Here is a 27,847-nt window from a genome sequence, read left to right as displayed (position 1 = left end):
ACACAGGCACAGTGAGACATAAGCACACACACATCCTCATAGGAGAGTCTTGTTTGGCTCAGAACACATACGAAGGCTTTTTCTCTTGAGGTGACAAGAAGGGAAATAGAGTTCAGTCTGCAGTTTCACAATGATGGGCGGGGGGGACACATTACTCCACTGCAAATCACACGTTCTAATTTTAACTGTGGCGTGCTCATTTCATCATGTGTTCAGGTGTGTGTTGTGCGTGCACTCTTATCAATGAATGGGCGTGCAATGTATGTGTGTGAACAGTGCTACAGATTTATTTATTCATAGAAATCACCAACCCATCGCTGTACCTGTTTTGCTTATTTACTGTCAATACATAAAACATGAATGATCCAGCCTGGCAGAGTCGCCCTTTCATTTCCTCTCATTTCCCGAATTCAATGGAAATTTCACCGAAATTGATTAAATCCACATGGATATCAGTGTAAGTAGAGATCTGAATCTGGGATATTTACACATGTGTGTAAGAGGCATGAGTGGTCAATCCTAATATGTATATTTTGAGATCACTCCTCAGATGCATCCTTATTCAGTGTCTCTCAAAACATCATTTTATTCCCATCCGCTGATTGACAGCCGATCATCCATCCATCTGTCAATCCATCTTCTTCTGCTCATGCAGTTTAGGGTCTGTCATAGCCCTGACAGCTGATTATGTTTCATGCATGTCTGTCATGCTGAGTTGACACCATTAACATGTTTGCATCAACATGGGGGTGTGCAAAAAAAAAGAAAAGAAAAGAAGAAGAAGCATATATTCAGCAGTATGTCAGCACCTCTCTGTTTTGTGTACTTGTGGTCTTTGGATGTTTTTTTTTAAATGACTTAGGGTCACCTCTGGGTTGTCAAAACAGGGGTTGGTTCTTATAAGGCAGAACTGGCAAGCACCAGTTACACATGCAGGTGGAAAAGTGGCATCAGGTCCAAATCTTGGGAAAGTTACACCTTGTATTCTCACTCTGATGATGCGGTTTCACTGGAATGATCTGTTAAGAGTCCTTTCCCCAAACCTTATTCAAAACAATTCATGAAGTGATGATGTGAATATTTCCAAATTGTAACTGAATATAATTGCAGTCTATACAAGATCGAATTTCCCAGAGGAACCCACCCGAGGGATTAATAAAGTTATATCTTATCTTATCTTATCTTATCTTATCTTATCTAAGAGTCAGGCAGCATATGAGTGAAACATGTCCACATACCTTTTGGAAAGTTTCTCATTATAGCTATATTTATTAATAATTTTATATAATTTTAATTGCATTGGCAGGTGTTGACTTGAAGTAGCTGCTTCGGTCACTTGCGCGCAGATTTTCACACCTGTTATCGTCTCTGGGTTGCAACGGCTTCCCACGTCAGATCTAGCTAGTCTTTTAAAGCCTGAACAAGCGTTAAGTGTAAAGGTAAGCTTTTAGCAGTGTATTTGGAAGTTAAAGTGTTAACTAAATACTTAGTCGCTGGCAAACTCGCGGTGAAACAATTTCATGTTTTATTGTTTTCTGCCGGGACTGGTAGAGGTGCTCTAACGTGTGGTAGCAGAAAGATGCTAACGTTAGCTTTATCAGTGAAGCTAACGAAGCATTGGTGGCTAGTTTAGAGTTAGACGTTCTTTCCAGTTTGAAACGGGTAAACTTGTTCATATTTTTCCTACTGTCAATTAATTTCAGCTCGGTCGATACTTTTGGTTATACTAGCTAACTCGTCGTTTACTTTTGATAGCAGCTAACTAGTTAGCCTCTCAGCTAAACCGCAAAGCTGCAGAAAATGCACACTTAAATTTTGTGTTGGCGCTGTGGACTAAAGGAAAAGGGAAATGTTATCGCCTCTAGACATCACAATTTATCATCAGCTGTCAATAAGCTAGGGGTTGTTACTTTTGGTTTGCTGTTAATCGTGTAGTTAGTGTAGCTTTATTGGGATTATATATTTAAACAAAAATGTCATTTCATGAGTATGAGTATTAAAAGCTGTCAAGGCACAATGGGATGAACACACTCATTCCTACTTTTGTTAAATATGTATAAATGCAACAGTAGCAACTTCACGCCACCATAGGGCGAGAGGCGGGTACACCCCGGACAGTTCGCCAATCCGTTTTATTTATGTATGTATGTATGTATTTGCAGGTTGTTCGAACACCATGACTAGTCGAGGAGCATTTAAATATTCGAGAAGAGGTGCTGCTAGTTTCTGGTCTTTGTCAGACCGTGAGCTGAGCCCACGCCCTCACTGTCCTCAGGTCCACAAGACAGACGATGCAGACATTTACACTGATGCTGCTGGGCTGAGGTAATGGGGAAAAAAAATATGACCGCCACCTTGTCACATGCTGTGTCCACCTGTTTGGACAAGGACTTAACTTTTGTATGTGTTCCAACTCACCTCCGTATAATTGGTGGAGAGACTTGAAATGTCCTTGAACACAAACCCTGCCTTTAAACGCGACAGATACACTTTCACGTTTCTCTCGCACATGCTGGGACAGAGGTAACTAATTTTCTGTTTCACTGCAGGGAAGTGCACTCTTGATGCGTGGGTCAATAAAACCAGGATGTAACTGTTTCTTTGTCAACAGCAATTTGGATTTTATTGTGTCTTACTGAGGCTTCACAGCAGGCAGGTGAACAGCTTGCTAATGAGTCCAGTGTCCAGTCCAAAATTGGGCACATTACACTCTGTTACTAATGAGTGCACCCATTGTTTCAAGACAGTGAGAAAGACAGTGGCTCTTGTGGTTGTGAAACTTCTCATGTACTTGATTTTAATCTGCTCTGAACTTTTACAGCCTCATTCATTTACTTATGCAGTTCTATTTTTTGTGTGCAGTCTTAGCAGGTTGTTAGCAGTTTTGTTTTGTTTGTTTTTTTAAGAGGAAATTGTAGGTGAGAATTATCTTAAAATAAAAGCAGCTGATAATACTGTTAATTTTTAGCTGTTTGTGCTGACTGAATAAGGGATCAGCTGTTCATTTCCTAGTGGGTCTGTGTTTGTTGCCCTCCTAGGACAAACGAACATGCAGCTGGAGACTATGATACAGCACCAGAGGCTCTGCTTTCTGAAGGAGACCACAGACCCCAAATCGAAAAGGGCGCCGTCCCCACACTCAGCCATAATTATGATTCTGGTGACATAATGTTGGAAAATGAGGTAACTATATGAGTATACACAGATCAGGTGTAACACCTTGACCACCTACCTAATATAGTGTTGGCCCACTTTTGCTGACAAAAGAGGCCTGACCTGTTAATACATGGACTCTGCTAGACCCCTGAAGGTGTGCTGTGGTATCTAGCACCAAGATGTTAGCAAGCAGATCAGTCAAGTTTTGTAAGTTGTGCGGTGGAGCCTTATTTGTCCACAACATTTCACAGATGCCTGACTGGGTTGAGATCTGTGGAATTTGGAGGCCAAGCCAACACCTCAAATATGTTGTTGTGCTCAGCAAACCCTTTCTGAACCTTTTTTTGCTTTGTAGCACATTATCCTGCTGAAGGAGGCCGCAGCCATCAGGTAATACTGTTTCCATGAAAGGGCGCACATGGTCGCCAACAATGCGAGGTGGTATATGTCAAAATAACATCCACATGGATGGCAGGACACAAGGTTTTTCAACAGAACATTGTCCAAAGCATTACACTGCCTCTAAATGGTAAATGGCCTGCATTTGTATAGCGCTTTTCTAGTCCATAGGACCCCAAAGCGCTTTACACTACATTCAGTCATTCACCCATTCACACACACATTCACACACTGGCAATGGCAAGCTACATTGTAGCCACAGCTGCCCTGGGGCGCACTGACAGAGGCGAGGCTGCCGGACACAGGCGCCACCAGGCCCTCTGACCACCACCAGTAGGCAAACATGGGGTTAGTATCTTGCCCAAGGATATTTGACATGCAGCCAGGATGCAGCCTGGGATCGAACCACCGACCTTCTGATTAGTGGCTGACCTGCTCTGCCACCTGAGCTACAGCCACCTCTAAGACTACGTCCACACGTACACGGGTATTTTTGAAAACGGAGATTTTCCGTTTTCGTTTTAAAAAATAATCCCGTCCACACGTAAACGCAGAAATGAAGGAAAACGCTGCTAGGAACATGCCAAAGCAACAGGTGGCAATATATTCCTAACCGTGTAGAAATGTTGGCCAATCAGAAGTCTAGAAGCCTCGGTGGGAAAAAGTAAACAAAGATGGGGCATAGAAGCAGAACCGAGTCGTATGTGTGGAGGGACAGTAACTGTGTGTATATGTAAGCATTTAAACACTGCAGAGAGTAGAATTAACAGTAACAGTATTGTAGAAATTCATTTCACCGAAACAATAACGTGGCGCACAGTGTGACGTCAAAAAAGGCGCACACCTTTGACGCTGCATTTTCTGCGTTTTCTCCGTTTTTCTCGTCCACACGTAAATGCAAAAACGGAGTTTTCAAAAATATCCACCCTGGCCGGAGTTTTTAAAAATCTCTGTTTTCAGTGACCGAGAACGCCGTTTACGTGTGGACGAAAGGTGCAAACGCATAGAAAAAGCTGCGTTTTCAAAAAATACCAGTGTACGTGTGGACGTAGCCTAAGATGGTTTGCCATCTTCTTGTATAGTACGTTCTGGTGCCAGGTGTTCCTTACGTAAGAATGCCTCACACAGCCGGCCATGATTGATATGAGGCCACCTTCTTTCATTGCTCTGTGGTTCAGTTTGGAAGCTCACCTGCCCACCACTAAAACTGTCCAACTGCAGCTCTTGTCTTGCTGAAAAGCTGCAGTTTTGGAGATTGTCTGACCTTGTTGTCAAGCCATCACTCGCTCAAATCCTTAAGCTTGCCAGTTTTTCCTGCTTCAAACACATCAACTTTGAGGACAAAATGCTCACTTGCTCGCTCACATATCCCACCCACTAATAGGTGCTATGATGGAGAGATAATTGATGTTATTCAGTTGAACTGTCAGTGGTCATAATGTTATGTCTGATCAGCGTATATAAGACCAAGGTTTTCTGAAAGTTCACTGCCGTTGCATTTAATGTATTATGCTATTAAGACTTTTTCATTAGAAATCTTATCTCAGACGATGAGATGCTGACAAGGTCTTATACATCTACTTATCATCTCTTATTCAGAAGGTGTACTTCACAGATTAATTAAGATATGTGAATTAATTGTGGCATTAAACCATACTTGAAAATCTGACATCAAAATGCAATCTCAATATCTGCGATAATTAACATTAAATTGCTTGACTGGCAAGCAGAACAGTGGTTCATACCATTATCCAGTTTAGTGAAGGGGCTCTAAACCACCTGCAGCCACCTTGTCACTTTAACTGTGAACAGCAGAAGTGCATTCAGTGCTTATCTCACACATAACACTGCCTTCCTTGTGTTTCCTTGATAACGGCTCAAGATCAGTTGGCTCAAGAATGATAAGAACACCAGAGTCCTGTTTGTTTTGGGGGTTTTTTTTTTTTGGTTTTTTTTTACCCTCCTAAGACCCGAACTCTTCCACAGCAGGCATTTTTAATTTCTCTTTGATGTTTGGGCACATTGGGGCTCAATGAATGTAAAAACAAAGAATTACCAGATTTCTTTCTTTTTTTTTTTTCTTTTTTTTTTACCTTATTTTTGTTTTTAAGAAAAATAAGAGCCACAAATGAGGATATTAGTTTAAAATTTTGATAGAACAGTAGCAGTATAATGTCGTCGTAACCCAAAATGTAATGTCCACATATGTGGACGCCAGGTCCTAGGAGGTTAAAGAAGGGTTTTGTCTTTCTCAGGCTGAAGATTCGGATGATGAACCAGCTGTGCTCTCCCTTCATGGTATGTCACCTCCTGAAAGCATACTGTCAGATGAAGATCTTCTAACAGAGCAGGTCAAGGACATAAACCAACCTGATACAACCACAAAGACTGAAGGTACAGTAGCAATTTAATAAAAGTAAAACTTGAAAGCGCTCACATTTTCAGTGGCACTTCTGCAGTTGCTACCAGCTAGTATACACAGAAACACCCTGTTTGATAGTTTGTTCTCACAGCTGCGAATCTGCTCCCTCCAGTGTTAAAGGCACAATTAGATGTCAGTAGATATCAGATTATAGTCATGAATTATTTTTTTCTTACAGCTTCCAATTCAAATGCGTAATCCTAGTTATAGTGGCCATTGTAGTACAAAAAACTCTGGCAGCTGTGGTTAGTGCAGGAGGTTGTTAAACCTTTCTAAAGGAGTCTGATACGAGATGAGTAAGTGAAGCTCACTTCTTTCTGATGACAGTGATACTAAGGCAAGTTGTTGAGGATATCCTGAACTTCTTTATGCTCCTGTTAGCTGGCATTAGGTAAACTTTCTTTGAAGTGGATCTAACATTGTTGAACTCTGACAATAAGCGAAACAACTCTCACATGATGTGAGAATGTAATCAAACTGCCGTACATTAGGTGGTATAATGTTAACTCAAAACCAGCTGTTGTTGTTAGCTGTTAGCTGGCTCATTATCAGCTGTCCAGAGATGGGATGGTTGCATGTCTAATCTGCTGACAGATTTGGGAATAAAAAGCATGTTTATGCACACTTGTATGTGTTAGTTTTATTCAGACACTGGTCACATTGTCTCTTTCCTTTGTGTTTTTGCTTTTTGGTGAAGGGGACCCTTGTCACATGATTAAAAGCATAGGAATGATCCTTCATGTCTTGAGTCTGAATGTGTAGAAATTAATTGCAATTGTGACTGGTCTCTAGTATAAAACATAACACGCAATTAGGTGGAATGGCGAAGTCCATGCATTTAAGATGGTATGTTAATATGGCAACTTCCACAAACCGGTCACTGCTCTTGTGTATTTTTAATGGATTAATTCTAAGGCTTTGACAATGCATCAATTTGTTTGCAGACGTAATTACACTCTAATCGGTGTATATTTATGAAGGTAACATTCTTATTTTATTAAAATGACCTCAAAAAAGACTGACTGTAACTTTAAAAAAAATGATTGTTGCCTGTGCCTGAGTCACTCTGTCCTGGTCATACAGTCATCGAATATCACTACTGATCACACACAAGTCAGTCATCAACCTCCCTTCAAGAAAATCTTTTCACACGTTCACCCTTTTAAGGTCTTTTTTTCCTGTTGAGATTGAAAGCTCCGTTTCAGGGTTTTCAGATCAGTGGTTTTCAAACCAGTGGTCTTGTTCACAAGACACTCCTATATTCAAACCTATGCAAAATGCCCTCTACTTATTTTTATTTTTTTTTATTTCTTTTTGAACATATTTTAAGATGAAGGCGCCAAGTGTGACGCCTACATTTTTCTTTCTGTTTGTAAGAAGTTCTGCTTGCTTATACCTCACCTCCACTGCTTCATCAGACGCTTATCTTTGGACTGAAGTGTTGCACGTTTCTTTCAGAAGTGTACAATAGATTAGTTTAAATACATTTCTCTTCATTTTAGCACATGTGGTAAACTCCTTTGTCACTACCAGCATGAGGGGAAAAAAGCGAAGTTCTCACATATATTCAGCCAGTCAGCTGACAATGTTTATGATGTATAGCAATATCATAAACATTTTCAAGGCAAAGTCCTTCTGCTTCCACAGTTTTAAGGACACTCAGATGAGTGATGTCCAAAATACGCTCTGTCCCTGATTATATAGCTGGATTCTGCTGTTTATCTTTCTTCCAGTTTGGCGCACTGAATGGCACAAGAATCACATGGCAGCTATAAGCAGTGAGAAGTTTGACAGCCTCCTGAAAATGTGTCCAGATTTCTATGCCTGCAAGAGCCACATGGCAGCATTTGTCTTGATAAGAGGTAAGCTTCTTGTACACGTGCAGTTTTCCATTAGATTTGTGCACTTCACTGCAGGATTTTATTGTTTTCATAGTAGGTTATAAGTGGCTCCTGGATATTTAGTAGATGTATCCCGTTTACTTTTAACCTTTTTTTTTTTTTTTTTTTTTAAAATCTGTATCTTAACAGTGCTAAAGAAGGAGACTAGTTTTACTCTTAACTGTCTATAAATGCCTAAAGTGAGCCTGTACCAGTGGCAGGTCATTATTGCAGTAGTATGTTAAATGTCCAGACATTAGCAGTCCACATCATGAAGATTTCAAAGCATGAAAAAAAGGTCGCACTCAATTATCATAAAGTGTGTATGATATCACATGTGAGCCAACTGGAAATTTCCATTAAATATGATGGGGCACTCATTAAAAGATAATATTGTGGAATTAAAGCAATATATGCAGACTCTTTCTTTTAATAATCATGGAAGCAGAAGATATGTGTATATAAAAACATAATTCTTTGGCACTTCTATGTGAAGTAAAATAACGGAAGTTATAATCTGAGCGAGTCAATTTAGAAGAACCATTTAGGAGATGAAACTCCTTTTAAGACACACAGTGTCTAAATTGCACAAGCTGAGAGCTAATTCGATATGACTACCGAATGCACGACTACACAACTGTGCGGCATTCCTGCACAGAAGGCCTCTTAGTTGTTTGAGAGTTGCCATTTAGACTGATGTAAAGTAATCTCCTATTAATGAGGTCAGCAGTACAAGCAGTCCCTATGAGTCTAAAGGTTCAGGCTTCACAGTGCTCTAAATGCTCAGTTCCTGACAGGATTTGTTGTTGTTGTTGTTGTTGTTGTTTTTTTTTTAACCTGGTATCATCAGTTTAAGCGCACAGCATCTCCACACATGTGCTATTCAAACCTTCAGTCGTTTGAAAGAGAAATGGCTAAAGATTCAGTCACACAGCCTTAAGGTGCCACTTTTATGGTCAGTGTTAGGATGCAGGTAGCTATTGGAGTATTCTCCTGAACAGTAGGTGTCACCACTGAGGAGATAATGCTACATCAGTGCTGATAAAGGAAGTAAAGTTAAAACAGGAAGCAAAGACATTAAAAACAATGTTGTTGTTTTTCTCACTAAGGTTGTGTCCAAATTCATGGGCCGCGGTTTACGTAGGCGGGGTCCTCAGAAGGCTGGGTAGGCCGGAAGTAAACCGCTGTGAAATTGGACAGTCTAGCTTTCAGATTTGCGTCTCGGTGGAATTTAATAAACTCAGCTGCTCCTTGCTATCTAAAATATAACAGGACACTGGTGTAAATTCTCGACTATCTCACACTTCTGTTTATTCAGCTCTGTGAAAACCAAGGAGGAACCCACCCGGGTGATTAATAAAATGTAATTTAATCTAATAACTTTAATCTCAGCCAAACTGATTTACTCACGAACAAATAAAACACTGAAAAAAGCCAAACAATAACATTTTTAGGTTATCTAAGCGACTCCTATATCACGTTTAACCTGAGTAGCAAAGGACCGCGGTGATCTGAAAATTATGTGCCGGCAGTTGTGCCGTTCTCGGCGGCTCTAGTGACCCTCGAGCTCCTGGCTAGCTATTGATCTGGTGGGTAACAGATGTCTCCGAAAACGTCGGAGCACTTTTGCAAATATGTGATATCTTGATAAACCTAGCAGATATTTGAAGTTTACACAGCTACATTCTCGCCTGAAAATATGTTAAGTTTATTTTGTGATCGAGAAAGAGTAATAAGATTAATATTAAAACTTAGTAGCGGAAGCCATTGTTGAAAACTGGAATTGGCTGGGCCATGCTATGATTTCTGGGATATGGAGGGCCACAAAGGATACACCCGACCCAACCTTCAAATTCAGGGAAAAGGAGGACACATTTGTCAGCTGCATTCGGAGGAGTCTACGAATTTGGACAGCCTTCGGCGTGTCGCTGTGGCGTAATCGGCCTACAAATGCGGCTTCAGGAGGATGCAGCCCATGAATTTGGACACCCCCATGTCTCTAAAATGTTTCCAAACTGTTGCACCATCTCTCTGTATGTAATCTGTTATTATCTGACTGACTGAATCAACATCAAAACAGCACATCAGCACAAACAGATGTGATATAACTTTAGTCATGCCGTTCAACAGGTGGTGAACGGAGAGCATAAAAGTACCTTTAAGAGTCAGTCACACAAACTTGGACACAGGTTGAGGACACCCTACCAATTTCTCGTAGAGCAGTAAAGAAAGTGTGAAAAATGCTCATCTTCAAAGTAAAAGCTGCAACTTTTGGAATCGTGCTAGTTCCAGCGGTAAAGAACAGTTTTCACTTTAAAGGCAAAGGCTCTCCATATCTGGTTTATTATGATCGTCTCATTATTGTACCATTAGTAGTTGGTGTTAAGTGTTTGAAGAAAAGATGGCATTTTCCATTCAAACTAGAGGAATAAAAAAGAATAAAGAGAAACGGGAACTCAATAGTGTGAATGCCTTACAGCATTTACACAATTATGGGCAACTGCGGCAATCTGCTAACAATTTTTCAGTCACAGCTCTGGTTTTAGGAACAATTTCAACAAGTAAAAGCAGGTAACCACTTGCCAACAAGTCGGGGATTACAGATTCTTCCCTAGTGACTGAGGTCTTAAGAGGAACCAAAATTACTTGTTTCAGTGGATTTGCTGCTTCAAGGTCCAGAATAAAATAACTAAATAGTATTTTATAAGCATCATTCTGTGTCATCTTTACTTCCATCTCTCGCAGTCATTGTTAATTAAAGCTATCGCTAATGAAGCTTTGAGAAGAAAAACTATCTTTTCCCCACAGAAGTTCTGGATACAGCAGGTCGTCCATGTGAGCAATACAAGGTAGTGGCAGTGGGATCTGGCCGCTCAAGTTGTAGCGAATGGCTTTGCTACAATGGGGTGATGGTTCATGACAGCCATGCCATCATCATTGCCAGACGGGCTCTTTTAAGGTACTAACTTCTAAAATTAGTTCCTAAATACTTCATCCAAATCTCAAGAATGCAGGTGTTAAAGTGCTGGTTCTGATTTAGAACACCTGAACTTCAAATATCTATTCTTAATATTCAGAATGAAGATGTAAAAAGCAGGCTGCAACATCTCACTTGCTCTCTACCAGTTATAATGCTTCTGATTCACTGAAAGTGCTGCTGCAGCTTAAAGTGGGAATAATATTTATTTTTCTGGCTTGTGTTCAGGTTTCTGTATAAACAGCTTTTGCTGTTCTTTGATGCTGATCCAAAGGCCAAGGAGAGCTGTATTTTTGAGAGTAGTGCAGCCAGCCACCAGCTTCAGCTCAAACCCAAGATCAGTCTGCATCTCTACACCAATCAGTGTCCCGAAGGAGCTCCTACGAACTTCTACTTTAAGTACAGCAATCCGCTAATTATCCCATTCTTTTGATTCTTTCTTTATACATGTTTTTAAGTCATATTTTCCTGTGTACTTGTAAAAGGTCTCAATTCAAATCTGTGGATTTATCTTCCAAGAAATGTGACATTTTGTACATGTTGTAAAACACAGAATAATATTAACCTTTCTATGGGTTAATTTTAACTCTGTTTATAATGGACATTAAATTTTGTCCATTACTCATGAAGATTAAGTTCTAGTAAACTAAAATGTAACATAATGTCCTGTTTTAGGGTTTCTGCAAACGACACCTGGACCTCTATGGTTCTCCAGTATCATTTCAAAGGCCTACTGGTCCCTGTGGCCTACCTTGACCCGAGTCTCTGGGGCGCCAAAGTCTGCTGCATGTCTGGCAGTGACAAACTTTGCCGCTGGACTGTTACTGGGATTCAGGGTGCATTACTGAGCCACTTTATTCAGCCGCTTTACATCACAAGCATGGTACTAGGTAAGACGCATAAAGCATTTATTCTTTATTAGAAGGGAAGTGCAGCTAGACCCATCATGAATACCTGGATGTTTTTCTACAAATATTTGGATCAGCACTAGAATGTAGTGGTTTCTTCCGTTGTTCATGCACAAGTTTCATGAAAATTGGTGTTTTTTCTACTATGAACACATAATTTATTCCCATTTTTAAAGGTTGGTTTCCAAAGAGCTGAAAATGGTCAGGTACAAGAGCTGAACTAAAAATGAGTGAAAAAGCAGCCAAAGTAAAACGTTGGGTTACTTAACGTAATCCCTGGTTCTTTGATAACAGAGTGAGGTGTTTCACTATGGGAATCGCCTCGGCGTGACCAACTACGGAAGCTCCAATGACACCACGTCTGTCTATGACAGACCTGTCGAGCCGTGCTCAGGGCTCCGCCCCCTCGTACTAACACGGCCGACCAGCTCCTCCTAACTCATTCCAAGCAGATTTCTTTCCGTGCCTAAGCAAGGAGGGAAGTGTTGGTGAAACACCTCACTCTGTTATCAAAGAACCAGGGATTACGTTAAGTAACCCAACGTTCTTTTTCTAACTTCGCTCGGTGTTTCACTATGGGAGATATGGCCCACTCCCGGATTGCGCCAGCTCCCGAAGCTACTCTCCAGTGCTACTCCAGGATCTCAGGTCGAACCTGAGGCACCAGAATCCAGCACCGTCTGAGCCAGGGATGACTGTGCAACATCCAGCCGATAAAACCGGACAAACGTGTGCGGCGTAGCCCAGCTTGCTGCCGCACAAATATCCTGGACTGATACACCTCTGAACAACGCCCAGGATGTGGCCACACCCCTAGTGGAGTGTGCTCGGAGTCCCGGGGGGGCCTGCAAGCCCTTACAGCTATAAGCCAGAGCTAAGGCCTCTACAATCCAATGAGCTAGTCTCTGGCGTGATACGGGCCTGCCCTTGTGAGGGGAGGCCCAGGAAACAAACAGCTGATCCGACTTCCTGAATCCAGCTGTTCTGTCAACATAAGTCCCCAAGGCCCGGACAGGGCACAAAGTGTTCAGCCTCTGCTACCTCTCGGAAGAGAATGGAGGGGGGTGAAAAGCTAGGAGCTCTACTGTAGGGCACCTGTATGATGTTTCCAACACTTTAGGGACAAAGGCTGGGTTAGGCCTCAGGAGTGCTTTAGTGAGTCCCGGGGCCAACTGTAGACAAGAGGGGTGAATAGACAGAGCCTGTAATTCGCTAACTCGCTTGGCTGTGGTTAGAGCCAACAGCAGAGAGGTTTTAAGAGAGAGAAACTTCAACCCCACTGCCCCAATAGGCTCAAAGGGGTGGTGGGAGAGGGCGTCTAAAACGACTGACAGATCCCATAAAGGGACCAGTGGTCTAGAAACTGGGAGCGTTCGACGCGCTCCTCTCATGAAGCGACCTACAAGGGGGTGCTGCCCAGCAGGTTTATCACCAAACCCCACGTGGCAGGCTGAAATAGCTGCTAAATAGACCTTTATAGTGGAAAAAGCTTTCCTTTTGTCCAGCAAGTCTTGAAGAAAACACAACAGCTCCACCACTGAACACTGAAAAGGGATAATCTGCTTTTCATGGCACCACTCTTCAAAAACACGCCATTTACTGCTGTAAATGGAACGGGTGGAGGAGGCTCTGGCATTCTGAATGGTTTCAATAACCTTCGGAGGCATGCCTGCTGCCTTCAAATTCCACCTTTCACGGGCCAGGCCCAGAGAGCAACCTGGTCTGGATGGGGATGGTATATCTCCCCCCGCGCCTGAGACAGAAGGTCCCTGCGGCTGGGGAGTGGCCATGGCTCGTCCACCAGAAGCTGGATGATTTCTGCTATCCAGTGTTTGGATGGCCACCGTGGAGCTATTAAAATCAGAGACAGCCCCTGATCCCTCACTCTGATCAGTGTTGGGGAGATCAGGCTGAGGGGAGGGAAAGCATACAGCAGAGTTTTTGGCCAAGGATGGGCCAGCGCATCCACGCCCAGTGGCGCGTGTGCGTCTGACAGGGAGAAAAACAGGGGGCACTGTGTGTTTTCTCGCGAGGCGAAGAGATCTACGGCAGCCCGGCCGTATCTCTGCCAAATCTGCTCCACCACCTGTGGGTGAAGCCTCCATTCTCCGAACAGTGGATTTCCTCTGGACAGGAGGTCCGCCCCCCTGTTCAGAATTCCTGGCACGTGAGTTGCCCGAAGGGAGAGGAGCCGAGTGCTGCTCCACATAATTATTTCCCTGGCTAACCTGTGTAGCTGCCGGGAACGGGTGCCGCCCTGGCGGTTGATATAAGCAACTACAGTGGAGTTGTCTGTTTTCACTAAAACATGTTGACCCCGGAGATACGGCAGAAAATGCCGTAAGGCTAGGAGCACCGCGCGGAGCTCCAGCACATTTATGTGATTCAGAGTGAGTCTCTGTGACCAAACGCCATTCACTGCTCTGCCCATCATAGTTGCACCCCAACCTGACAGGGATGCATCTGTGGTCAGCGTCACCCTGGATGATACTGCCCCGAGCGGTACCCCCGCCGCGAGAGCTGTCGGGCTCCTCCAGGGCCGGAGAGCCGCAATACACGGCTGCGTTATTTTTACACCACGACTGAGATGTCGGCGAGGGCACAGCTGCAGAGAAGCGACCCACCGCTGAAAATCTCTCATCATAAGCAGCCCCAAGTGTACCACCGATATCACCGAGGCCATGAGGCCGAGGAGGCGGAGACAGAGTCGGAACCGCACGACTTTCCCCAGCTGAAAACGGGAAAGACAGTGAGTGAAGGATGCGATCCTCCGCTCTGAAAGTGCGATACGATAAGAGATGGAGTCTATTCTGAGCCCCAGATACTCTGTAAACTGTGCGGGTTCCAAGTGGCTCTTTTCCAGGTTGATAGTGAACCCAAGCTCCGTGAGGTGATTCACCACCACCTCGGAGTCTTTGATCGCCTGCTCGCGCGATCGTGAGCATATTAGATAATCGTCTATGTAAGAAAATATTCTGATGCCGCTGTTCCTTAACGGAGACAGCGCTGCCTCCACACATTTGCTGAACACCCTCGGAGCTAAGGATAGCCCGAATGGGATAGTTTGAAACTCGTACGCTACGCTCTGATAAGCGAACCTGAGATATTTCCTGTGTGGAGGATAAATGGCGATGTGAAAATATGCGTCTGATAGGTCGATTGTAACAAACCAATCGCCTGTGTGAATTGAGCGACAAAGCGTCTTGTGTGTGAGCATTCTGAACGTGTACTTTCTCAAATGCTTGTTTAACACACGCAGATCCAGAATAGGACGGAGCGACGTTCCGTCCTTTTTCGGGATGAGGAAATAGCGGGAGTAAAAGCCCTGCTGAGCTTCTTCGCTCGGAACCGCTCCGATCGCCTGTTTGTGTAACAGGGAGGATATTTCCTCCTCCAGCACATTCGCTGAATCGCGACTGGCCACAGAAGCTAACACTCCGCCGAATCTCGGTGGTTTTGCCGCAAACTGTAGTCTGTAACCATGGGAAATGGTTGACAAGACCCAGGGATGAACTGCGCATGCGCGCCACCGCTCCGGCCGCTCTGCGAGCGGGCCTCTGAAGAAGCGGTAGCGTGACGTCACCCCTGTCTCCCGGAAGGAGTTGGGGCTCTCCCCCTCGGGAAGAGCGTGAGCTCCCCCCGCTGGGAACAAAGACAAATTGCAGTGATTTTCTTTTGTTTTTATTTTGAAACTGGGGGGACATTCTGCCCTTGGCAAACTGCCTGGCTGCAGAAATGCACGTTTTATTTCTTTTGTTACCCCCAAACCACAGTGAAGTGTCTGGTGACTCTGGGCAGTGCTTGGTGACACAGACAGAGTGTTTAGAAGTGTTTGGTGACACTGCGCCATTTGTCCACAAGTCTGTCCTCCCTGAACTGGAGGAGGAGACTGAGAGGGTGCTCCTGGTGAACTGGAAACTTCCGGAGACCCTGAACTTTGGAGTGATTTGGTTACCCCTTCTAACACCTTCCTTCTCTTTGGGGAAGAAAAGAGGGGTGACACAGAATGCTGCAGGTGTGCTAGGCTGACCGCTTCTTTTTTCCCTCTCCGGGGTGTGACGGCTTGTTCTTTGCAGCAACTGCTGCAAAGGAATGCTTGCCCCAAGGTCTTCGGTTCTCTACCTTGGCCTGGTGGGCACCCTGCTGGCCTCCTGCTCCTCTCTGCATTCTGACCCCACTCTGTCTCCCTCTCGCAGCTGCTGCTGTTGCTGCAAAGCCAGCTCTTGGCACCTGCTGGGGCTGAGAGTTAGGTTTTCTGGGTAAGCAGAGATTGAATGCTTCACCCTCCTGCTTTCTGCGGGTGCTTGTTTCTCTCATTCTCTCCAGGGCTGGGCCAAAGAGACCCTTGGTTGGGTCATAGGCTGCATCCATGACCTCAGCCTTCTGAGCATCACCCAGGCCTGACAGGTTTAGCCACAAAGCTCTCTCACCCGAGACTGCAAGGCCCATAACGCGACCACACCCTTGGACTGCTCCCCTGGAGGAGCGAAGAATGAGATCATTAACCACGCAGATTTCATCCCAGAGGGCTGGGTTCGGGGAACCCGAGTCAAGCTGACGGCCCATGTCTTCCAGAATTTCTGCCTGATATGCTGATAGCAGTGTGACTGCATTAAGCGAGCACACTGACTGTGCAGCATATTTGTATGTCCTTTGATAAATAGATGCCGTGAGGCGATCTATCTTGTTGGGCAAAGAAATGCTAGAAGAAGCTGAGATTGCCCTGCGGTTAGGGTGAAGGTGATACACCACTGAAGGCTCCACTGCTGGGGGTTCAGTCAGCCCCAGTTCACCCATCCCCTGGATCTCAAGCTTAGAGCAGCCCTTGGTCGGAAGCTTGCTTTTAAAAGGGCTTGACCAATAGCGACTCATTTCTTTCATGCAGGCTGGGACTGCTGGCAGAAGCTGCTTTGATGGCGGCAAGGCTGGTGGGAGCCTCTTGCCGTCATACAAGTCACGTTCTGCCCCTTCGGCATCCTGGGCGGCTGGCCATGGGATGCCTAGCTTGGCAGCAGCCCGTTTACAGACCTCGTACAAATTGCTGTCCACCAGGGGTGCAACTTCAGCCCCACTCGGTGGCCTGGACTGCTGGGGAGGAAAGGTAGAGTCATCCTCCTGTTCCTCATCCATGTCCTCCAGGTCGAGGAGGTCGGAGTCGGCATCGCCCTCCGCGTCCTCGCCACCCGGCTCGCCCACGTTTTGATCGAGGAGGTCCTCGAACGATGGGGGCATGAGCGGGGACTCTTCTTCCATCATGTCCGCCCAGCTTGTGGAGGCTCGCGGATGACGGATGTCGCTCGTAGCAGTAGCAGCCGACAGGCAGGGGTCCTGACTGTTCGTTACTGCTACTCTCAGCCTCCTTTCCAGGACTTTCTCTGGCATCAAAGCACAGTGTGGGCATCCCTGAGGGTCCGCCAGTGAAGCCTGAGCATGCTTGGCACCCATACAGACGATGCACATTGGATGAGGGTCCCTGCCCGAGATGGTGGCACCGCATGATGCGGGGCACGGGCGGGATGCAGCCTCTTTAGCCTTCGGCTCCGACCTTTTGGCGGGAGTAGGAGCCGTAGACATGGTTAGCGGAAAGGGGTGAGACTAGGCTACACCAGGCTCGTCTCGACACGTTAGCCCGTAAGTAGCTAGGACTAGCAGCGGGTGTTAAATCCGATCTAGTCGCGGCGGGAGTCAGCTCGTCGTGACACGTTGGCTGCACTCCGCTAGCCAATATCGTTAGCAACTTAATGCTAACCGAACCCTACGTCGACCAACAAGCTAATGCTAGTGAGACGCTAATGTGGTTCGTGGCCTGCTAACAAGTTAATGCTAGCCGGACACTGAACGAACAGCTCGCCGTAACGCGTTAGCCCGAGTCACACAACGTCGGCTACCTCGCTAACTAAAACCAGGAACCGCTGGGACAGCTCGCCTGACGCGGTTGCTGTTCCACAGTGCAACTCTAAGTACACTTCTTTCGAAGGACTTACTCAGCACGATCCAAACTGGAACCGGAAAAACTGCGTTCGGCGACGTACTCCTACACGGGACGCCTGAGAACTGTTAAGCAGCTAATCAAGTTAGCCTGGATGCGCTGAGGGAGCTCAAAGTAGTTTCTCACGGGAAGAAAGCAAGAATGAGTTAGGAGGAGCTGGTCGGCCGTGTTAGTACGAGGGGGCGGAGCCCTGAGCACGGCTCGACAGGTCTGTCATAGACAGACGTGGTGTCATTGGAGCTTCCGTAGTTGGTCACGCCGAGGCGATTCCCATAGTGAAACACCGAGCGAAGTTAGAAAAAGAACTTTGAAAGACCTTCAGAAAATCTGGAGAACTATTGCTTAAAACCATTACAAAAAAAGTAAAGCAAGTCTGCTTCAGTTTATTCTTTATTAGCATTATTCTGTATGAGCAAAATATAAAGAAATGAGGGGTGGGTCAACAGTTTTGCACAGTATCTATCTATGTACAGCAGAATCAGTCATCATATCCATGTATCAGCAAGATAGTGAGCCAACGCATTTCAAAATATTGGAAATACTGACAAGCTTTAATTCCAGTTCAACGTTGCAGATGTAATTGGCTAAAGGTGGCATCATAACAAACTAAATTTTGCATAAATTAATTTATTTCTGTTGCAAATGTTTCTAAAATCTTACTTAGGAGGCCAGAAGCTCATGAACCAGGAAGTGTCTGATATCACCAGCAAGCGACTGGGTGATGGATGGCAGATCTTTCTGCCGCAGTCCTACAAGAAACATGACATCGTCTTTGTCTGCGGGGACTACGTGGGGCCTGTTGTGCCCTCGCTGCATCATGAAAACCTCAGCATCAACTGGTGCCTCGGGGACCAGGATATTGAAGTTTTGGACAGCAGCAAGGGCTTGATTGTGGAGGGGTAAGACCCTTTTTTTCTTTTTCAAGAAATCAGTCTTTGTCATAAATTAGATGAAGTTTTTAGAAAATGTGGTGTTTCTACACCATAGATTTGGGACAAGTATGAAAATTTTCCTTGTGCTGTCATTTGTAGAGAAATGGTAGAGCTGTTGTCAGAGTTGTCTACTTTCATGGCCTCTGTGTTGCCTGGGGCTCCTGCCATCACTGGGCTTTGCTGCTGCCGACAACTGCTGATGTCCAGTAGTTAGTGTGACACAGACATGGCTTTCTCTGGAGGCTGTTTTGTCCTTGAGCAGAGATTACAGCCAAAAATAGATTTAAGATCCTTTTTTTTTTTTTTTTTTTTTTTTCCCCACTGCAGTGTTGCTGCCTATTTCAGCTGTTGTCCTCTTGCTCGAACTGTTATTTTTAGGCAAACACCATGGTTTTAAGTGTCAACTATTTAGAAAGGGAAAAAAAGCAAAGAAAAATAGACTTCTGAAGAGAATTTAAAGGCAGGAATTCAGGACACGAGGTATGCAGAGGGCTGCTCTCTTTAGAGCTTGCCACAGCAGATCATATGCATCCATCTCATCCTATTCCCAACATCCTCCTCTGTCACACCAACTCTCTCTAGCTTTGTCTCCAAACCACTCGACCTGAGCTGTTCCTCTGATGAACTCAATTCTAATCATTTCCATTCTGGTCACAATGAAAAATCTTAAAATCCTCAAATTTTCCACCTCCACCTTGGTTTTCTGCTCTTTTTTTTTTTTCAGCATCACTGTCTCCAAACCATCCTTTCAGTTCTCATTACCATCTTGTAAACTTTCTCTTTGACTCTGCTATCCTTCAGTCACAAATCACCCCTACACTCATCGCCACACTCTCACCCTGCCTGCACACTCTTCTGTTGTGCTCTTAGTCTAGTGCTTTGGATGGTTGACCCCAGATATTTAAGCTCATCTTCTCCTGTCTCCTGCTCACTCACAAGCGTATTCTGTCTTGCCTCTAGTGGCTTTCATTCATTTTCTCTTCAGGGCATACTTCCACCTCTTCAGGCTCTCTTCTACTCCCTCCCTACTCTCACTAGAGATCTCAATGTTGTCTATGAACATCATAGTCCACAGAGACTCCTGATGATGTAATCCCACCCCCACTTTGAACCCACCTGCCACTTCTACTGCACACCTCACATGTCCTGGACCACTCTTCATCAACATTTGAAAATCAGAAACTGGTATGAAACCATAACTGCTGCTCACCTCTATCCTTGATCTAGCTCCAACAGCTCTCTGTCTATCCCTGCTTTCTCTCATTTTCTTCATTCATCATCCTCAATGTATTCCATCCACCTTTTAAACACTCTTCATTCATTAGTACATTTCTATCTCAATCCTCGGAAGTGTCCTTCACCACTTCATCTGTACGTTTGTCATCTGGCAATTCTTCCCTATCACCCAGAGCCTGTCTCAACTCTTCCCTGGACTCTGACTAACATTCTTCCTCCTTTAACTTTCACCTCTGCATTTGCTTTTTCCTCTTGTTTTCCAGAGTCATCCTACTGGCTTCCATTTCATTCTATCCTAGCTACATTCTCCCCTGACAACTCCCTGCAGTCTCTTTCAGATTGAACCTCATGTGTAAGATTCAGTCCTGTGTGTACCTTCATCCAGTCTTATGCATTACCCCAGATTCCTCCCTTTCTTGAAGCCCTTTTCATCCTTTTTACAAAACCCACCACCATCTGACCTTCTGCATTTCTCTCCTTAACATCATATCTACCCAACACCACCTCAACACCTCTGTTCCCTTCTCCTTCGTGTCCATTGAAATCTGCTCCAATCATCACCCTCTCTCTACCACTTCATACAAATTACTCCAGAATTCCTTTCTCTTCTGACATCCAGCCTGTGCTGCAGACACACCTAATAGTCAACATGCCTGCTTTGATTTCCAGATTCAAACTCCTGTCTGATCCTGTCTGACACTCTTCACCTCCACAACACTCTCCACATGCTTTCTTTTAATAGTACTCAGACTCCACTTCTCTTTCCATCTTCAGTGCTTACAGATTTACTCAACCACCTGTCATAAAAACAAGAAAACATGAATCCTATTTAATCAAACAGTACATTTGAAAGTTCATGGATAACAATAATACTATTTTTTGCATAAGTTTTATCATTTTGATTAAAGAGCTTATCCTTGTGGATTAAACACTGCAGAAACATTTTTATTTTTACCAGTACTGTTAGTTTAGGGCAGGTGTGGTGTAAACCTTATATTGGGTGGTGGTCTAATAAATTGGTTAAGCACTGTACACCACGGTAGAACAATATCTGGCCTTGCTTCACTTCCACCTGTTCTCCTGCACACACAATATATCTTCCTTGGTTCTCTCTTGTTTTCTGTCAACATTAGCACAATTTCCATGGTCACCTTGGCTAACAGTATCATAGACAGTGTTTTCAACCTCATCTCTGGCGAATCAACTACAGAAATCTCTTGATGAGCGGAATGTTTGAGTTGACAAAGATTTTACGCTGGATGCTCTGTGCACATGCGCAATTGCGCACTGCTGGCACGGTCTCTGTGCACAGAAAATCTGCGTTGCGCACAGAAAAAAACCTAACCTGAATTGAAATTAAAACTTAAACAATTCTGTTTTGCAGTGTTAGTCAGTGAGTGACTGGCTGCTCCCGTATGGGATTAGAACGATGCCACCTTATCCCATAGTCCAGCCAATAATGCGATTCACATTCGTATATACGCAGCTAATCAACGTGGTTGACAGGCTATGACAGCGTCCTTATGTGCCGACACCGGTGTTTTAGCTAGCAAAGCGGCGTGGCTGATGTAGAGTGAAGCCACGTTAATGACAACGTGTACAACCATTGGAGATGTGAGCAGGACAGACGGAACAATTGATGGAAAAACTGTGGACTTTATATCAGTTTTTTAATAGTGTTGATAGGCCACGTAAAACCAGAGTTATGATAAAAAAATATCTGCAATGTTTGGTTTTCTTCCTGAATACTATCGTTGTTTATATTTACTGCGGGAAGAAACGGTAAAAACGGCGTTGCTCTCCACCTGTGAGCAAAACCAAAAACCCCACCTTTTCCTCTTGGTGGAAAAATGTACCATGTCGACCAATCAAAAAATGATATGGCAACATGGCTAGAGCTGGGCGATAGAACGATAACGATATGTATCGCGATATAACTTTTACTCGATAGAGAAATTAAGCTATCGCGATAGACCTCGCCGCTCTTGTCCTCTTTAAAAAAAAAAAAATAAAAAATAAAAAAAAAGAAGGTCAGCCAATCCAAATTAAGTAGCGCAGAGCCGAACTAATCACAGCCGCAGCGTCACGTCGCGTGACTTGTTACATACAGCACAAGTGCCAAGCCGCACGTGTGTTTGTTTGGGAAGCAGCCAGCGGGTAATGGAGCCAGCGCGTAATGGAGGAAATGAGTGTGCCGACTAGAAAAATCAACCGAGCGTGACCGAAGAGAAAACAGATGATGGTTCCAATGCCGGAGAGATTGTCGAACGGAAGAGCCATAGAAGTTCTGTAGTGTGAAGGTATTTCGGCTATTTCAAGTCTGACAAAAAACAGAGTAGCGTGCACTGTAAATTGTGCCGAAAACAAGTCTGGAAATACAATAAACTGGTGCATGCGTCACACTGTGCGCCACGTTATTGTTTCGGTGAAATGAATTTCTACAATACTGTTAATTCTACTCTCTGCAGTGTTTAAATGCTTACATATACACACAGTTACTGTCCCTCCACACATACGACTCGGTTCTGCTTCTATGCCCCAGCTTTGTTTACTTTTTCCCACCGAGGCTTCTAGACTTCTGATTGGCCAACATTTCTGCACGGTTAGGAATCTAGCGCCACCTGCTGCTTTGGCATGTTCATAGCAGCGTTTTCCTTCATTTCTGCCTTTATGTGTGGACGGGATTATTTTTTAAAACGAAAACGGAAAATCTCAGTTTTCAAAAACTGAGATTTTCCACACGTGTACGTGTACGTGTGGACGTAGCCTCAGTCTCTGACTGGAAGCGCTAATTCGTCATTCGGCTTTTGTCAGACTAAAGTAACTGTTAAAAACTGTTTGAAAAGCTCAGCTATACAACAAGGAGAGATTGAGAATTTCCTTTTAGTTCTCAGTTTATTTGATATTGACAAAAGTTAGTCAGTTTTGTCTGTTCTTCTGTAAAACAAACTAAGATTTATTTTTAGAATTAATATTTTGTTTCTAAGTGGATTTGACAATTTAGTAGTCTGCTTCGTTTGTTCTATTTTGAAACTTAAACGCTTTAGCGGCTGCCTTTTGTGTAGTTTGCAATATTTGCCTTTATTTATCTGAAAAAGTCTCATGTTCCTTAAGTACATCTACCCTGTTGAACTTATTATGGGAAATAAATATTTAAATAAAAACAAACTGCTGATTATTTCACATTTTACTTGTGAGCAACGGCACATTTAAATCTTACAAATATAGTTATTTGGCTTATATCGTGTTAGATATCGTTATCGACTGAAATGAAAAAAACATATCATGATATGAAAAAATCTCATATCGCCCAGCTCTAAACATGGCATTTAGTTGTTTAGGAAGGGGTAAGTTTTAGGAGTGACAGCGGTGTTTTGAGATGTGAGAGATTTGCGACGTTTAGCGCAAATTTTGTGTAGTTAGTGTGTAGTGTAGTTTTGTTGTGTGTGTCAGAACAATGAGGCGACTACCGAATGTTACAGGTGTTACAGCAGTGATACATCTCCTGTTGTCAGGCCTGCAGGTATCAGGCTGTTGTTCTCCTTTATCTCATAGTGGACAGAAATTATTTTATGGAGTGGCACAAATAATGTGTGTGGCATCAAATTTGATGCAGAACAGCTGATTGTTCTGTAAATAGTTTGAAATTTTTATTTTTAAAAAACGCCTTGGCTGCATTTTTAGGTAAACAGCTGCAAAAACGTTGTTGTTTGCATAACTCAGTTACTTTTTTGAAGAAGTAACTAGGGCTGGGCCATATCATATCGTTCACGGTAATACCGGTATAATGTTGGGCAACGACAAGAAAATGAAATATCGTGATAGAATATGGGTAAAACACGCATGCGCAGTGGCTTTGTTTTCATACGCACATGGCGAAAAAGGCGACGGAGAATGAGAAGGGTGAAAGCGGATCATTGAATGAAACAGATGAACCAGAATTGGTTTGTAAAAATGCTGCAACTTCAGTGGTGTGGAACTGGTTTAGCTTTCGTCCGTCAGATACACAACAAAGCACTATTTTTGGTAGAGCATTGCTAGCGGGCCGTCGTTATTACCGTGTTTTTTGGAAAATACAGCACACTTAAAATCAATCCTTTGATTTTTCTGAAAATCGACAGTGCCCCTTATAATCACGTCTCGTGGAGTGATACATACTGTGCTTCAACATAATTATACTGTATTGTGTGTGTATAACCTCTTTTTAAGTTTTGTGGATATTATACATGGTTATACTGAGGATATGTCGGCCAATTTCCACTGGAAATGCGTTTTGGTTAAACTGTCAGCGAGGAATTTACATTCGCACTGTTAAGTTTTTATACAACTTTAATGCAGATTAAAAAAAAAAACAGCTGCTTGTTTAAGTGGAAAATACATAGATTTTTCTTTTTAACTAATAAAGTTGTGGATTGTAAAGTATTTTGTCTAGTGTCAATTATATCGTCAGTTATATCGTTATCGCAAATTTTCAAATCTATATCGTGATAAATATTTTTGGTCATATCGCCCTGCTCTAGAAGTAACTATATAATTAATTGCCCAATATTGGTCATTATATACTGTATTTTGCAGACAGAGAGTTACAGGACTCTCTCCCAGACCACAGACTCATACAAATCAGAGCTTTCATATTAAAAAAGAGAGAAAGTTGTGTTTTCAAAATTGGGGTCCAAGTTATTTTTACTTCCAATAGTGTTAACATACACAGGCCATGAACAACATTTTTTTTTTAAATTTTCATTGTAAGTGGGCTAAAGCAGTTAATTAAAAGTAGTCTAACATGAATGTAAACGCTGTAATTTGATTATTTTAATAAACCATGTAACTTGGATGCTGGCGTGACCACAGTGCACACGTCTGCTGTTGCTCACAGTGGTCCAAGGGACCGCTCAGGGCGTTTGTGTGTTCGCTCAGACACATGAAAAATTAGAGGGAACATTGCTCAACCCTTCCCATTTATCTGGACTTGGGGCTGCCACTTGGAGTACACTGGCTTGTGGACCTCCTGTAACTGAGCTCAGTGCACCTACTCATAAAACTTCCAAATATTAGTGTGAAAGGAAAGTTTTCTTGAATCACATGACATTTTTTTTAAATTGGCGATTTAGAAGTCTTACTTTCTATTAACTATGATTTTCAGTACCGAGGCACTTGGTGAGGTTTTTAGGAAATAGTTATCTTGGAAGGATTCAATAGTCTTTCCCTTCTAAGTATGCACTGGACATGTAATGTCTCTGAGTAATAGAGAAACAAAGCTAGGTTTTGAAGAATATCAGGGGTTATAGACTTTGTCAGGATGGAAGAGACCTTAAATTATTTGAAAATGAGTCTCTCTGAACAGGCTCTGCTAATGTCAGCTTCTGTGAGTGCAGTCACACTCAATTCCTCCTCAACATTTTGTCTGTTTAGGCTGCTGGGTTCCTCCCCTGTGTCTCACTCCAGAGTATCCCCTAAGAAATGTGTTAGTGGTAGTGGTAAGTGCTGCCTGCAGCAAACCCTTCCTCTCTTTCTCTCAGCCAGACCACAGCCACACTTTACCTCGGCAGTGTGATAAAATTGTCTCGCCAGACATGTTTAGCACAAATAAGCTCTGAAGCAGAGTGTGTCCCCACCAGAGTAGCATTGCATCTGCCATAAAGGTCAAAAACAGTGCTGCAGTGCTGCAATGAGAGGACATGTTTTTCCATTTATAGTTTTTGGAGGGTATCATACCCTAAATGCCTCACTGCTGCTGGCTAATTGGCTGCAATCACTGTACATTGTCTAATATGGTTAAATAAGAAGGTGTGAGTATTTAATCGGGCTCCCAATTCAAACTGATAACCGTAACAGCTTTTGGATACATTGTTGTATCATGTCAATATGAGCAGTGCCTGTACATGAAGTTGGACTGCAAACGAAGGAAGAATGTGGACATTAAATGATACAGAATTGAAAAGTTGAATCTTGTCAGGTGGAAAATGCATTTCAATTAACAAAGGACAACTTTTGTGCTGCAAAATATGTTTTTTATTGATTGCATTGTGGCAGAATGACACCATCAGCATTAAAATCCAGTGGCTGCAAATAATTTCTAGGAAAATGAAGGTTTGATTGCGCAGCAAAAACAGGAAGAGGAATGGCAATTTTCATTTCCTTCTTAGCTGCTGGTCACATAATCTCCACAGCTGAAAAGTGTTTTTTAAAGCTTTAAATAATTTGTAGCTCACCTGGTAGAGCGTGCATTACATGTACCAGAGGAAGAGAGCTTACCATAGTGGCCTGCATTCGTTTCTGCCCCAGGTCCTTTTCAATCATTTCCCCTTTTTCTCTTCACCTTCCTGTCTTTTTGTTCTTTTCTAATAAAATCTTCAACGGCAGTTTTAAGAAGAAATGTGTGTGTGTGTGTGTGTGTGTGTGGGTGTGGGGGGGTATCAAATGCACCTAAAAATTGCTTGCATTAAAAATAGTATATCTTTTGTTGTATAATGAAAACTTAAAGAGGACAAATGCACCATAAAGCAAATTTAAGTAATGTGTGGGAAACCTTAACTGTTGGAAAAATGTTAATGGTGGATTTTAATGTTTCTCCAGCTCTCCTTCTGTGAGCGTGCCTGGCTACTCAAGCAGACTTTGCAAGAGAGCCCTCTACAGTTATTTCCTCAAAGTTGCACAGCTGGGTGGGCACACCTATCTGCTGGAGCTTCCCACGTACCACAGTGTCAAGGTTTGTGAATCCTCACTGTGAACTGTGCAAAGCTTTCCATTTGATGAGTAATAGAAGGTTGGCTTTTTAGTTCACTTATGTGATGTCTGATGATGTAAATGGTTTTATTCTTTTATAGGTCGAAGCCAGTGTCTACCAGACGGTCAAAGAGCTGGTGAGACAGCAGTTCCTGGAAAACCACGCAGGACTGTGGAATTCCAAAAAGCTGGTGGATTGCTTTAGCGCTTGAACTCGCAGCTGGAAACCCGTCATGCCGATGTTTACCCAAGTTCCTTGAGAGATTTGATTTGCTGTTCTTCTCTGCACTTTGCTAATTACCTTCAACAGTAATTGTAGTTTTGTTTTATCTACGACATTAGAGTTTTCAGTTTGTGTAGGTGTTTGAGAAAAATAAACAAGGCCCTGCTGTTGTGCACCAGACTGAAGGAGTCAGTTTGAATGAGTTGTGGGTGGAAACACATCGCTCAAAGGCTAACAGTGCACAAAATGGGGAACATTTTCTCTGTCGTGTCAAGTAGAACTGAGCAACATTATTGCCAGAAGCTTGAAAATGAACAATTCCTTTTATGGAGCTCGTGTTATGAAAAGGTAACTGTGTGCGTTTTTTATTTAATATTACTGCCATTCACTATTTTCAACATTTGACCTTTTTTAAATGTGAATTATTTCATTTATTTTTTGTGCATTTGTAGCCAAACTAAGTCCAGTCAGAGTAAAATCAGCACCTGAAGAACCAAAATAAGGTCTGTAATGAGGTCCATGTGTTCTCTTGTGTTTAATAGTAACTTAAGATGAAGTAAAATGGAGAAAAATAAATGTTTTCTTTAGTTTTAAATGTTAGATATTAACACATGTTCTCTGTATGCTTTCTATTGCACAACGTTGTGTTGTTTTGCACGCGTATTAATTAATCAGGAACTTGTACAGCTCGAAAACTACAACTTCAGAATTTACCTGTCAATTCAATCAACACCTCTCTTGTATTCTTGAAGTGAAAGGTGAAGCGTGACAGAACTGTCACCAGCTTTTTTGCAGATGCAAAGGTGAGACAGGCAATATAAAACAAAAATATCCTTAGTAAGCTCTCACGCATCGTGCTGGGAGATGGATAAGTTGTGACTCCACATTGCTACAAGCCCGTCTCAAAGAATGGCAGCTGCATGATTAAAGCATACAGAGACTGCGCTAGTTTAAAAACACTTGTTTCCATGGGCTCTCTAAAATGAGCAGCAGAGACGT

The 27,847-nt window shown here is 43.2% G+C and overlaps 1 protein-coding gene across 3 annotated transcripts; it reads left to right on the top strand.

Moving 5' to 3' along the window:
- Positions 1 to 1,282: 1,282 nt before the first annotated feature.
- Positions 1,283 to 27,028, top strand: adad2 (adenosine deaminase domain containing 2). Of its 3 annotated transcripts, none has more exons than XM_026183181.2 (11): positions 1,283 to 1,439; positions 2,163 to 2,325; positions 3,039 to 3,183; positions 5,811 to 5,949; positions 7,711 to 7,839; positions 10,669 to 10,816; positions 11,063 to 11,233; positions 11,510 to 11,724; positions 18,396 to 18,630; positions 26,476 to 26,608; positions 26,727 to 27,028. In XM_026183181.2, the coding sequence occupies exons 2-11, from the start codon at positions 2,177 to 2,179 to the stop codon at positions 26,835 to 26,837; spliced, it is 1,575 nt and encodes a 524-aa protein (XP_026038966.2). In that variant the 5' UTR covers positions 1,283 to 1,439; positions 2,163 to 2,176; the 3' UTR covers positions 26,838 to 27,028. The 3 variants fall into 3 exon arrangements, with proteins under 3 accessions (XP_026038966.2, XP_026038964.2, XP_026038965.2); XM_026183179.2 differs by having other exon boundaries at positions 10,666 to 10,816; XM_026183180.2 differs by lacking the exon at positions 1,283 to 1,439 and adding an exon at positions 1,456 to 1,662 and having other exon boundaries at positions 10,666 to 10,816.
- Positions 27,029 to 27,847: the final 819 nt, after the last annotated feature.

This window comes from Astatotilapia calliptera, chromosome 10 (assembly GCF_964374335.1).
Source record: "Astatotilapia calliptera chromosome 10, fAstCal68.1, whole genome shotgun sequence".
Lineage (NCBI taxonomy): Eukaryota > Metazoa > Chordata > Actinopteri > Cichliformes > Cichlidae > Astatotilapia > Astatotilapia calliptera.
Note: the sequence above shows the minus strand (reverse complement) of the source record. Positions and strands in the feature narration are given on the sequence as shown.

Bases quoted from the DNA above. Each gene is read 5' to 3' on its own strand.
- adad2 (XM_026183179.2), top strand. From the start codon at position 2,177: ATGACTAGTCGAGGAGCATTTAAATATTCGAGAAGAGGTGCTGCTAGT. The intron at 3,184-5,810 runs GTAACTATATGA...TGTCTTTCTCAG, and splicing joins ACATAATGTTGGAAAATGAG to GCTGAAGATTCGGATGATGA. The intron at 11,234-11,509 runs GTACAGCAATCC...GTCCTGTTTTAG, and splicing joins CCTACGAACTTCTACTTTAA to GGTTTCTGCAAACGACACCT.